The sequence below is a fragment of the Hemiscyllium ocellatum genome, chromosome 6 (genome assembly GCF_020745735.1).
Source record: "Hemiscyllium ocellatum isolate sHemOce1 chromosome 6, sHemOce1.pat.X.cur, whole genome shotgun sequence".
In the NCBI taxonomy this organism is placed as follows: domain Eukaryota; kingdom Metazoa; phylum Chordata; class Chondrichthyes; order Orectolobiformes; family Hemiscylliidae; genus Hemiscyllium; species Hemiscyllium ocellatum.
In genome coordinates, this window is record NC_083406.1 from 98227474 (window position 1) to 98241727 (window position 14254).

At 37.1% G+C, this 14254-nt stretch overlaps 1 protein-coding gene across 4 annotated transcripts in view; it reads right to left on the minus strand.

Annotated features, from left to right (window-relative positions):
- The window catches only part of tpte (transmembrane phosphatase with tensin homology), a 68125-nt gene that overhangs the window by 33615 nt on the left and 20256 nt on the right, over positions 1–14254 (minus strand). For all 4 annotated transcript variants that reach the window (XM_060826797.1, XM_060826798.1, XM_060826799.1 and 1 more), the window contains 4 exons: positions 10164–10211; positions 5112–5273; positions 2755–2874; positions 448–547 (listed from right to left, as the gene is read on the minus strand). In XM_060826797.1, the coding sequence (XP_060682780.1) occupies positions 448–547; positions 2755–2874; positions 5112–5273; positions 10164–10211 (430 nt within the window). The remainder of the gene's footprint in view (positions 1–447; positions 548–2754; positions 2875–5111; positions 5274–10163; positions 10212–14254) is intronic.

Here is a 14254-nt window from a genome sequence, read left to right on the forward strand (position 1 = left end):
ACTTGTAGTTGGTTATTCCAATACTCTCCGGTTCAGTTCCCATCTCCACAAAAATTTAACTCAAAACATTGCAACCTATATTTTGCTCTGCTTCAAATGCCATTTGTTAAAAAACAGTAATCTTCACTTTGTCCTGTAACATTGATATTCATTTAAACATTTTCAGTTTTAAATTTATTTTATGAACACTTAAGTCTTCAGTAAATGGTTTCAGGTTAGCAGAGTGATGATTACAACTTGCAGATCCTAATGTGCAGGATGTCAGATTCATTGTCTTTGTGCTATAAGCCATTCTATGGATTTATCAAGAAAGAAATGTGTAAATTGAATATTTGAGCTACATTTCTGGAGTTTACACAGATGGGTTACCTATCAGAGGTTTAGGAACATTGTCCCATGAGCCTCCTGCTGTACAAGGTGGCGTTTTAATGACAAAACAGAACTCACCATTCGTCTGGTGGCCTTTTCAAGATGTTTTTTCTGTGAGGCAAGCCTGAAAATTCTAACCAAGATGACAACTCGAAGCACTCGGAAAACAGTAACCACCCTGAAGGAACAAATTTTATTAGTGGGAATATCCATCCTTTAGAAATCCAAACTTCCCTTCTGCAAGAAGAGTATCTGAAACATCAGCAGAGAAAAAAAAATCTGGTGTCCTTTGCTACAAACAAACAAAATTTAAAGCAAGATTGCTAAAAATCATCCAAAATGTTTATACTATACAATTTAAGGATTTCAAATACCTTGCATAGATACATTTAAGTGACTAAGTTCCTTGAAATTGGTCAAATCATCAAATACCATGTTCTCAGCTGGGATCGCCGAATTACATAGCAATATCAATACTCCTTGGAAAATAAGTGCCTGAATGGGGTAGAGGAGCAGAGGAATCTGGGAGAAAGATACATAAATCACTAAAAATAGCGATGTTGATTAATAAGGCCATTAAAAAAAGGCAAACAACCTCTGGGATTCAATTCAAGACACTGAACAGGAGAGTAGAGGTAAACACTAACTTTCTACAGAAACTCATAAGGACCAAACTGGGAATAATGTGAACTATTCTAATCTCAAGAAAAGACAAAGAAGAAAAAAGGAAAAAGAAAAAAAAAGAAAAAGACTTGGTAAATTACAAAACAAAAAAAAATTTACAAGATTTAAAAGGTGTCATACCAAAAGATTGACCAGGACAGAATTATCCTTAAAAAAAAAGGGAGAGATACTGAGGGGGTAGTCTAACAGGTTTGAAGTGATGGTATTGAAAAATAATAAAGCCATTTGTAAAGGGATTTCAGAAAGAACAATCTTCACTAAGATTCAGAATGTGAAATTCTCTATGTAAGAATAGTTGGATCAAATAGCATTCAAAAGGGATTCAGATTTAAAGGCAAGCAAAAGATAGAGGGATGTGTTGATAAGATCAGAAGACAGTAAGCTTGGAACTTAAAAACCAGTATGGACCAGACAGGTCAAATGGTCTGCTGCTAGTCTATACAACTGCATACCCCACTGAAATAGGATCAGAAGATAACCAATATACAGCTATTTAAAAAAGAAATCATACCAGGGAGTATGGGACATAACTATGTCAATTTTTCAGGATTGTCATTAGAGAAAACCAGCAGGAATACTGCCCCCAATTTAGAGAACTGACTGCCTAAGTTGAACTGGGGATGGGGGTGGTTGGTTAAGAGGGGTGAAAGTCAATAGCTCTGGGCAGGAAAAATTAAATTATTACACAACTCCACATAGCAGCAGGCCAGTGCTCTGATTTCACCCCAGATAAATTCAGGAACAATTCTTTTGCTATTAAACTGCTTCAGAAACATTTGATCATTGTGGTCATCAACTAAGGCTTTGCCAACGTCCATGTAATGAGGTCATTCACCACTTTCCCTTACTTTAAAAAGTAATTGGTAGTTGATAACACTCACCTCAGAATACTAAGAGCTCATTACACCCTCTAGATTGTAATCCTAACTAAGCTGGCACTCTGGTATGAAACACTGAAGGTATATATAATGCTGCCATAAAATTTGATTCACTAAACCATAAAGTCTAATCTGGTCTGCACAAAGGGTTTATGTCAGACGTTTAAAACAGATTCCAGGTACCATCTATGCCAAAAACTTCGCCAAATAGTACAAGATTGATAAACAGGTCATTGATGGGACTTGCTGTAGACAAAAAAAGTGGCTGCCCTTTGTCTACTTGATGCATCTTCAGTTTTTTTTAAATAAAAACTCTTCATAAATGTAAAAAAAGGCAGAGAAAGTAAACTATTTTTTAAAATCATTTGTCTGAAAATTTACAGTTTTTGAAAGGGAGAAGTTGAGGGTTATGAGGAGTTGACGTGAAAAGGAAAGTGGAGGCCTAGAGCAGATCAGCCTTGATCTTATTGAACGGTCAGATAGAATTGACTACTCCTGCTCATATTTCATGTGTTCCCATGTTCAACTATCCACTTGAAATATTAATTATTCCAAGTGGCAAAATTTAATAAATACAGATATCAGATGGTCAGAAAAAAATGCCACTCAACCAGATGCTAAAACATCTCAGGGGGATTCAGTGGATTTAATTTCAAATTTACTTCAACCAACTTCCACTTAGATCAATGTTTTCTCTAGTTTAGAGATGTTTCAAACCCACTAAAATGCTGATCAAAATGCACTCTTTTAGAGTGCTACAACATTTTAGTTCAGTTGAATCTATATTAAAAGTAGCTACTGAGTTTTAAATGTATATAACTACCTGGGAATGAGAGTTGCTCCACTCAAATCAGAAAAGGCATATACCATTGTAATAACCTGGGTAACAACCACAATAACTGCATCCAAAATGTTAAGCTTCGAACGAAAATACACACGGAACCTGGAGACAGATCAAATATGTAGCGGTGTCAAAATTGTAAATTAAGTTCACAACTAGAGTAATTTTCATTGCAGTTTATGCAATGTATACACTAATCCCTTTCTTCCATTGCTAGTTCTTTCCAAAATCAGTCTGAAGGCATGTCAGTTCAATTTGTTACTTATTTTTACTTCAAAATGTAGAAAACATAGTTGAGAACATTGGTATTTTTCAACAGGTTAGTTTGAGGAAAAATGGTATTCCATATCAACAGACAGAAACAAACAAACCAAAACAAACTGTTAGGCAAAAAAAAAAGTCAGGGAAGGAGATGTTTTTCCTTCTGGTTTGTGAGATGTGAGCATAACTGGCAAGGCCGGCATTTATAGCCCATCCCCAATTCCCCAGGAGGACAGTTAAGAGTCAACCACATTTGATAGTTTGGAGTGATACATAGGTTAGACTAGGTAAGTTTGGCAGATTTTGTTTCCTAAAAGTGGCAAGATTGAACCGTACAAATTTGGCAAATCAAATCATGGTTATGTCGTCATGAGGCTAGCTTTAATTCCAGATGTTTATTGGATTTAAATTACACCACGTGGACATGGTTGGATTCAAGCCCTTGTCCCCAAATGTTAAACTGGAGCTCTGGTTTAAAATAGTCTGGTGACGTTACTACTATTTATATTCATGGGGAAGTGGTAGCAAATGAACAGATAAAAGTATATTTAAAATTATCCCACCCAACACAGGCCAGATTTTAGTCATAATTATAGCACGAGAACAATACCAAATTTTCCCTACATACCACACAACAATTGCAGCTTCAAGTTTATCAATAAATTGCAGCTGCCAGCTCCTCTCCATAATCTAGGCAGATTAGAATGCTAGAAAGAAAGTGCTTTGGTGAACAGGTCTGTCCAGCAGGACTCTACTATCTGGTCACTTGTGTCTAGTTTGTCCATCATACTCATTCTGGCCTTCTACATTGCCCCAGCGGAGTTCAACATAGCGAGGAAGATGGTCATCTAAATTGAATGCAAAGTCAGATCACAACCAGCCCTCTTGGCACCCACTTTGGGGAAGAAAGAATTAAGTACTCCACTATCGCCATTTTCACTTCCTCTGGATCTCTTCATATTTGTATTTTCTCCCTTTTGCATTGCACCATCATTCCTTTAGGCATTTCAAAAAAATCCCAACATCTCAGTTCTAAAGAAATGTTAATAGACCAAAACATTAATTCCATCTCACTCTTGTCAGATGCTGCCAGACCCAGTATTTCCTGCTTTTAGTGAAAAACAATGCAGACTCCAAGTCAGCTAACAATGAAAGGAGAAAGTGAGGTCTGCAGATGCTGGAGATCAGAGCTGAAAATGTGTTGCTGGAAAAGCACAGCAGGTCAGGCAGCATCCAAGGAACAGGAGATTCGATGTTTCGGGCATAAGCCTTTCCTGAAGAAGGGTTTATGCCTGAAACGTCGAATCTCCTGTTCCTTAGATGCTGCCAGACCTGCTGCGCTTTTCCAGCAACACATTTTCAGCTAACAATGAAAGGAAACTTATACTCCAAATTACTTCAAACAATGGGATGTGAAAGAAAAAGAATGAATATCTTACTGGATGTGCTTGCAGTTTTCTTGAAAGAAAGTCAATTTAAAAAAAACACAAGAAGAAACTGAATACTGGAAGTCAGCTGTGAAAATTGACTTAGAACAAATGCCAAGGAAGTTTGGTAATTGGACCATATAGTTTAGGTTCTGACAGCATTTATGGCGGGGGAAAAAAAAATTCAACATTTCAGGTCCAGTGACCCTTTGTCAGAACTGGAATCAGGTTTTTGTTTCAGGTTTCCAGCATTTGCAGTTTTGTTCAGTGCTTAAGGCAAATTGGCTTTCACAGTCACCGAAAATAAATAAATGCACAGTGAATTATGCACCAACTTCATCCAATGACTTTAAGAGGTCAATCATTGTGGAGAATTATACAGGCCTTTCATGTTATTTGCAACAATTTAGCAATGTGGCAAAATCTAGATTTGATAAAGTTTTAGTAGCTACATCAGAAGAGAATTAGACATGCTATTCTTTTGGAAATGGATTTTAGCCATGGGCAGCAGGATTTATTTCCAGTAGTTACACATTTCTTTGCCCTCAATCACAACATTTAGACTGAATGGAGATTACTTTGTGTAATTTACAGTGTAAATTTAGACAAAGTAATCTATTATAATGCCCACATTATCCTAAAAACACTTACCCTTCAACAAAGATTCTAAGGAGGACATCAATAGCAAAGAAGAAGGATATAGCCAATGATACTCCTACGATTCCATGCCTAAAAGGTTTACTTTTATTCGCCGTTGACAAGTCCACAATTACAAGAACAACATCAACAATTATAAGTACGATACCAAAAATCCTGCAAACAGAAGAAAGAAGTGGTCAGGTTCCAAATTTCTTACAATCAACACTTGGAGTTCTATTGAGCAGATCACCAGAGGGGAAAATGGGAATGAAATAGGTAGTTCTAGATGGAGAGCAAACGTTATCTGAAGGCACAAAGGCCTCTGTCTGTGCTTCAATTCCTACAATTTTATTAAACATAAATGATAAGATTACCCTGTGTTGCAATATCATTTTCTGCACATGTCCATATATGTTGAACAGAATAGGAAATTAGTGAAACTAAAATTAAAACCACCTTGATATAAGGCCAAAACATTAATACTGCAAGGACATCTTAAAGACTTTAAAAATGATTTATCCCATTCCTCTTCCTTTTGGAGGAAAAAAGGTCTATTTTCAAGCTTTCTACCTGCACATACGCATGCTTGACATGGTGACTGTACCCCTCCAGGTTAGCAGGGGAAGAGTCTAATCCCCATCAGGAGAGGCAGGGCAGGGAAATCATTTTTCCCACTTCTGTTCAAAAGCAAAACCTGCTATAAACATGGCTGGAAATATAGCAGACTTAAACAGCAGGTTGGCATCCTATTACAGCTGGAGTTCAAATGATAAAAGTAACTGATGCAACTAAAGACACTATTTCTCATATTATTCCATTCCAATCCACTGAAATATAATCCACATAACTTCTCTGAAATCAAAAGTCAGAGATTAATTGTCATTAGAGATAAAATATCAAATTTCAACATCTGATTGTATTTCCTGGGACTGTGTTCATTTTTATATCAGTGATTCTTTTGCTTTCTGAAATAAAAAAAAATTAGTCCAGTCAGCTGACCATAGGTTGACTAAGCTTCATGAAAACAGAGTGGAATAAATAGCGTTATCCAAAATGTCATGTCTAAAAACAACCCTCATCTCCTGTTTGTGATTTAGGCCTGCATCATAAATTTCTACAAATTGGAAAAAAACATTACCTACAATTAATCAAGCTTGGAAACTAGGAACTCCAATATGGAAAAATATACAACCTAGTTGCTTTTCAGGAAGCTGATTCTGGCAGAACGGAGAAGGTAGACTTGACTAATGAACAGGAGTAAGCTCTCTTACCACTCAAGAAGTGCCCAAGATGATTGAAGAATTAGGACACCAAGAATCCAAAAGGATAACATATACTTTTGCCACAAACAAAACAAAATTAAGCAACCTTGGTCTCTGGTTAAAACTTTTATGCCTCAAGGTTTATCCCATTCCCAATGAATTGATGGCCATCTATTTTCAACTATTTGTGTAAAAATGAACAAGTCTTTGTTGTGGCCAACCAAGGTTAAAAATAGGGAAGCAGATTCACTCCTCTTCACGTGGTCGTAATCTAAGGCCCAAATGGAAAATACCTGAAGTACCACACAAGGTTTGATAGGGAAAGAGAGAGATCCATCTTGTATGCAATCATAGTGGTTTATATTTGCAGAACTACTATTAAAAGGCTATTAAAACGTGTGCAATGCAGAGAGTATTACATTTCAATTAAGTTTCCAAAGCAAGATTAGCTTCATAAAAGTGGCACTTAATTCTAAACAAAACAGCCCAAACAACATTTGATTGGAGGTCACTTTAGTGCTTTTCTTTAGAAGAAACTAATTACATCAAATTTAAGTAAACTTTATCTCCAATAGTAGATGTTGTTAATTTTACTGTACAGTAAGTTGCGTATGTATGATAACACTGCACTTTTTAAAAGCTCCACCCTACCATCTCTTCCAACATCACCCCAAAGTGGTGGCTTAATGTCAAGCAAGGTTCATCACCACATATTATCAAGGAAGAAAAAAGGAACAAAACAAAACAACCCGGGTGAGTTAACTTGTAAAGTTTGAATGTGTGAGATGGGGAAGAAATTGTGCAATTAGTAGGTGGATACACTGAAAAATCAAGTCCTACAGAACCAAATTATAATAAAACCCTTCTTTCCTCCACCACTCGTATCATCAGTTAGAGCTTTTTCTTAAATATGCAGCCACTTTCGCTCCATAATACCATCCAGCTCCATCTCTGCCCTGCCAAAATGCTCATCCACACCATTGTTATACGGGCTTAATTATTCCAAATCTCCCACCTTCTGCAAGCCGGAGTGGAATGGAATTGAATTTATTGTCACATGTACCAAGGCACAGTGAAAAGCTTTGTCTTGCAAGCAATACAGGCAGATCATTGTTAAATAGCATAGATAAGTAAATAATATGAAAACAGCAGCAAAAACAAAAACACACAGGTACAGGCGAATGCTAAAAGTTTGAGTGTCCATTCAGTATTCTAACATTAGAATAGAAACTGTTTTGAAACCAGCTAGTACGTGTAATCAGGCTTTTGTACCTTCTTTCCAATGGCAGAGGTTGTAGAAAAACATTGCCAGGGTGGGATGGATCTTTGAGAATGCTGGCAGCCTTTCCTTGATAGCAGGCCTGGTAGATGGGAGGTTGGCCTGGGCCAAGTTCACTACTCTCTGTAACTGTCTCCGATCTTGAATGGTACAGTTGCCATACCAGATAGTGATATTTCCAGACAGAATGCTCTATATGGCACACCTATATACATTGGTCAGGGTATTGTCAGTGATGCCAAATCTCCTCAGCTGCCTGAGGAAGAGGAGACATTGTGCTTATCAATAAGCACATCGACCTGGACCCAATATACCGGCCACTGCAGCGGACAGCTGGAACTGACAACCGGAAGCGGCAGATTCACACCACTACAAATGCCGAAGAAAAGATCATAGAAGCGTTTCACAGGAGGCTCCCAAGCACTGAGGATGTCACCTAGACAGGAGACGAAGCGTCTGCAACACAAATTCCCAGCTCGGCGAACAGAACCACAACAATGAGCACCCGAGCTACAAATCTTCACACAAACTTTGAAGAGGAGACATTGTTGGGCCTTTGTAACGAATGCATCCACATGAGGAGTCCAAGAACGCTTGTTGTGGATGACCACTCCCAGGAGCTTGACACTCTCCACTTGCTCCAACTCTGTTGTTAATGTGTTAGGGGGCATGAGTAATATCCCACCAAAAGTCAACAATGAGTTCCTTGATTTTGCCAGCATTGAGCGCTAGGTTGTTCTCAGTACACCATTTTTCCAGGTCTTCCACCTCCAGTCTGTAGTCTGTTTCATTGAATCTCAGATGGCAATCAACCATGGGTCGAGTCATCAGCGAACTTATAACTGGCATTACTCCAGTATTTGAAGTTAATCTAAAATTCAGCTGCTTATATCTGTGCCTTAACTTTTGCAAAGTGTCGTCCATCCATTCATCCAGTTCTAAATCCTGGATTGGATCCAGGATTATTTGATTTTAAAATGTTCACCCTCTTGGCCCAATTCCATGGTCTTGCCCTTTACCATTTTTCAGTCATTTCAAGGTATAGTTCTGTTCTACACTCACCCCTTGCTTCTCTAATTCAGGTGTGTTACACACAGATTCACATCACTCTATTGAAAGGGCCTCAGCTGCTAAGGCCAAAAGTACAGCAATTTTCTCAAACTTCACCTACCTATCCTCCTTTAAATAAATTTCTTAAAGGCTACCTCTTGTTCACTAATAGCTATAGGAAGACACAGTGGTAGCATTCCTGCCTGAATCTAAGTTCAAGTTCCTCTTTAGGACCTGGCAGCCACTCATTGGGTGGCCAAGCAGGTTAAGGTTCAATCCGAAATCCTTCCAGTTAAAATGGCAGGAGGTAACAGCTGGATAGCTGTTGATAGAAAGTAAGTTGCCTCTATCACCACTATCTGCAGCTACAGATTGCAATGCTGAAGTGCTTGATGCCATTGTAATTCAAAACACCACACACAAAAAAAAATCAGTGGATCAATCTCAATTACATTTTCTGAAAATGCTTCAGACCCCTGCTGAAGCAAAAGCCATCATATAAATTCAAGTTGCAGAACTATGAAAAGAAATGAAAACCAACTTGATAAAAGACTTAATAATCAAATGTGAGCCAATGCAACTGCTCTTCTTTGCACCTTGGAAAATAGTTGCGACAAAATCAGCTTTTTCTCATTTTAACCACCACACTCCCAATTTATTCAAGGCAAAGGCAACGGCAACATTTGTTGCTCACCTCCCAATTGCTGTTGGCAAGAGTGGCTTACAAAATCATTTCACAGAATATCTACAGGTCAACCACAATACTAGATCTAAAGTGACAAGGAAATTAGTGAACAATTTTTTTTACAATGGTAACAATGACACCATTACTGGGATTAAAATTGCTCAATGGAAATTGCAAGTTAAAGTCATTAGATATGGTTTAAGACAGATGGTTGGATTATTACTATGTGGGGATTCAAGATTACCATTATTAGATAGGCATCTGGAATTCAAAACAGATCAACTATGATTTTTATTGAATGTGGAGCAAGCTGGAGAAGCCCAGTGGTCTGCTTCTGCCCCCAATTCATAATTCCAGATTTAAACATTTTATTTGAATAAAATCCCATGGTGGGATTTGAACCCACATTTCCAGATATTTACAGTCCAGTAACATGAAACTACAGGACAAAACAGAATTATTCTAAACAATTAGAATAATGTTTAATACAAAAAATTACATGCTAAGAAAATTATTGATTTAATTGTCAATTATTTCTATAGAAAGGTCAGAGGGGCTCATGGTGCAGTGACAGTGTCCCTACCTTTGAGCCAGAAGGCCTGGATTCATGTCCCACCTGCTCCAGAGGTGGGTCATAACATCTCTAAAAAGGGATTGATTAGAAAATAGAAGGCACACCAGCTATATAAATTCAAACTGCTTCACATCCCTAGAGAAAGATTTTAAAGAAAGCAAACCAGGTACTCTTGGATTCAAAACTACATGACTAAAATAACTTGCCTACTTACCGAAACCAGAAGGACATGACGTATGGTGCAATTATTTTCTTGATCTGACTGCAACAAAAAAAAATACACAAATAAATGAATCAAATACTTAAGAATGTACATTTGAGTTCCAGTATTACTATTTTGCAACCCATCACCTGCACTTGGCATTTTTTAAAATTAGAAACTTGTACTCTCATTCAAAATACGTAACTGCACAGGTGAACACACTGCCATTGCAGGGGATAAACTACCAGATAACACGGAATTTTAGTCCCAACTTATCTGTATGCATTTCAAGTTTTATTAAAAAAATGCCGTACCCAGTCTTAGTGTTAGAAATCTGAATCACACTGCATTAAATCAATACGCATAACAAAGCCTTTTGGCACTCCAATTCCTTCTAATAAATTCAGGTTCCAAGCGCCTGAATAATAGTACACCACATGCACATGCCAATCACTAGTTTAAGCCTTTTTAGATCAATATTTTACAAATGGGAAGAATGCATTCCTGTCATGTGCATTAGTGGTCACTGATTTTAAAAAAAGTCAAACCTGATCAGCTTGGATGGTGGAACTGAAGTTCATTGTTAGTTGCAGCAAAAAGTAGAAGCAGGTTTTCAGATGAGCTGATGTCCTAACACCTTTACTCATTTGGTAATGGGCCCACACATTTGTAACTACAGGTTATATGCAAATCTTTGGCCTTAACTATAAAGTTATGGAAACAAAAATGTCAACTTTTACTAATCATCTATCAGGAAATCAGAACTTAATCTTGTTATACAAGGAAGTTATGATTTTTTTTAAAAAAAATTAAGCTTTATAACAAAAAAGTCTGAACAGATGTGCAGACATACTTTTCCCAAGAACCATTGTAAATAAAGACTGGGGTAGGAGAGAAAGGAGATGGTGAATACAAATTTTGAACAGGAGCCGGTGGTTTAAAAAAAAAGTGGTTTCTTTACAGTAATTAGTGATACACAACATTTTAGCTGATTTCCATACGGTTTGTAACTTCCATTCACATTCATTTTTGAAAACTAAAACGAGTCAGGGCTTTTGAATGCTTAAAACACTGAGGGTGGTTTATGGGTTGGACAGCAAGTGTTGATATTACAAACTTTTATTATGCTTTTGGAAAAGTCAAGTGGATGGAAAGTTGCCTAATAACAAAGTCATTAACTCCAAAACTACCACTACAAAAAGATTAAGACCACACAAAACAGCATTTCTTAAGTATAACTGCAGGTGTCCACCTCTAGTATAATAAGTAGAGAAATGCCATTTATATAAAAACCAGCTCTACATATACAAAATGTCCTGCTACATGACAACAAATTGTGACGAGGTAATATTTTGTTTGGGGATATTAAGGTTTAAGAGATTGAGGTAGCTCAATACTTGTTTAAAAATACTCTAATTCTGTTTACATAATAAAAGCAAACTCCAAACAATAATCTGTTGAGAAAGACTACTCAATTTTAGAGCAGCCATAATAGCGTTGAGGACCAAAAACACATTCTAAGCATCTAAGTCTTTCAAAAGTAGACTCATTAAAATGAAGGGAAGGTTCTCTAAAAATAAAAAAATGACTCTTGGTCACTTGATGGTATAAGCAGGCAAGATCTGAATGGATCTTATAAAAATCATTTAGCAGCCTATTTGCTGTAGAAACTTCCTATGTTAAATGCTGTATCCTTTCATTTTGAAAAAAATGAATTAATTTTCAATGGGTTAAAAGCTTGAAGTTTTCAATTCCAACTTTAAACACATTGTTAAAAAGTTGGTTCCAACTACAAAGTACTGGGGCCAAAGACTTAAGATGTTCATTACTCCAGGAATGGTGGACTCATCCATCATGAGAGGTTGAACAAATTAGGCCTACATCTATTGAAGTTAGGAATGAGGTGTAATCTTATTGAAACAGACAAGATCTTGAAGAACCTAGATATGTAGAGAGGGTATGTCTATGTACCTATGTTTGTAGGGGGACATCTAGAGAAGAGACTAGAATTACAAAAACAACCTCAGAATACAGGCTTCCCTTTAAAAAAAAAAGAGATGATAAATATTTTCTTTTGAAGAGTCATTGTGTGTGGAATTCTCTTCCCTAGCAGGCAGGAGAGGTTGGATGTTTGAGTTTATTCAAAGACAAATTAATTAGACCTTTGATCAAACAAGGGAGTTGTGGGTTCCTGGGTACAAATAGGAAAGTGCAGCCAAGACCATAAATCAGATCAACTATGATTGAACTGATTAGTGGAGCTAAATGGCCTACTTCTGCCCCTATTATAATACTGCTTTATATGGAAGAATAATGGAAAAGGCACTGCCAATTTAGTTACATGATTAAAATCTGCAGATTTTAATCAAAACCAGGTAGTAAAATATCTGTAACACTGACATTTTGAAGACAAAAAAAAAAGGTCTTATACATGCTCTCAGAATGTAGACATCACAGACAATTGGCATTGTGTAGTTTGATACAAATGGAATGTCTTGTTCAGCCACTGGAGGACACTAGTGTGGGACTAGATTCACTTTAAAATATTTGCTCGTGGGGCGAGGGCGTAGCTGACTTGGCCAGCATTTATTGTCCACCCTTAATTGCCTAGGGAGCAGTTAAGAGTCAACCACATTACTTGGGTCTGGGATTACATTTGACCAGATAAGGATGGCAGTTTCCTTTCCCAAAAAGGACATTAAATTAACCAGCTGGGGTTTTTAAAGCCATTTTAGGGCAAGAGCAGAATTCCTTCTGTAAAAAGAATATTTATGAATCAGTTATTTAGCATTAATTGAACATGGTACACTTTGAAAATTTGGGCATCCAATTTTTACAATCAAACTATGGTGGGACTTATTTCCATGCACCCTGGATTACCAATCTAGGTTCCCAATTACTAGTCCAGCAACATAACCACAATGCTCTTCACAGAGGAGGAAAGAAGGAACCATAGAATGCAATATGAAAAAAAAATACTAGTTCCACAATACACTAACTAAACCTGTGATAATAAACTTAAGGACATTTGAGTACAGGACTGGGAACAATCAGTGCATTTCACTACCTCATCAGGATTGCAAAATAGAATATGCTAATTTGTGGCTCAAGGTCTTTTTCAAAAAAAAGGACTGGCATTTGATAAGGACCCAGGACGGCCAGATACTTTCTTTCTCCATTTTTAGAAGTCACCTCATGAATCAATGATTACTGTTATTGTGGTCTGTAGGCAAAGGGAGTTAAAAGTTAATGGATCATTAACTTTTTTTAAATAAAAATCAATGCAATATTGCCAGTTTTCATTATGCATCAAACATGGACAAGGGAATGCATCTTCGAGCACAAGATCATTGTGGGAATGTTTACAGAAAGTACAGATCCATTTGTTTGTGCATATAGATGTTCCATAGGCAACATTGACATTCATCTTCAACATGTGAACCCTGATCCTGTGTACAACTACTCACTAATATCTGGGGTAGTCTCATACAATCAAGTGACTGGATTAAGTCTAGGGATCCAATCAGAGGCCAAAATATTCATTGGTGTTCCAGTGCTTGGCACTCTTGTTGTTTTTGTTAACCAAAAGGATATTGAATTGTTGCAATACAATTAAGTCTGATTAAAATCAGGATTGCAAGTTTTAGTTTTACACAAACAATATTGTAAGTACTTAGACATGTCAGTGACGAGTGAAGGAGTTAGAACATCTCTAATCAATAACTTGTTAGAAAGGAAAGTCTAACAGACAAAACATTAACTGTTTTTCCACCAAAATTGCTGTCTGAGCTCTATTAGTCAATATTTCAGTGACGTTCATGCAGTCCAGTTTTTAAGCCTTGGCAGTATCCTGCCCATTAAGGCTGTACCCTTCAACCTCAAGTACACACACACACACACAACAGTTGTCTGATGTTGCCGGACCTGCTGTGTTCTTTCAGCCTCCTGCTAGTCTAGCTTACATTCTATCTGCAGTTTTTTTTTAAAGTCTCTAAACAGCAAGCAGCCAATAGGAGCTGCACAGGATGGCAATGGAACTCAGCAAAAACCCATTTGCATTGCTCTTACTGAACTTATAAAATCAATTTTACAACATCAAGGTC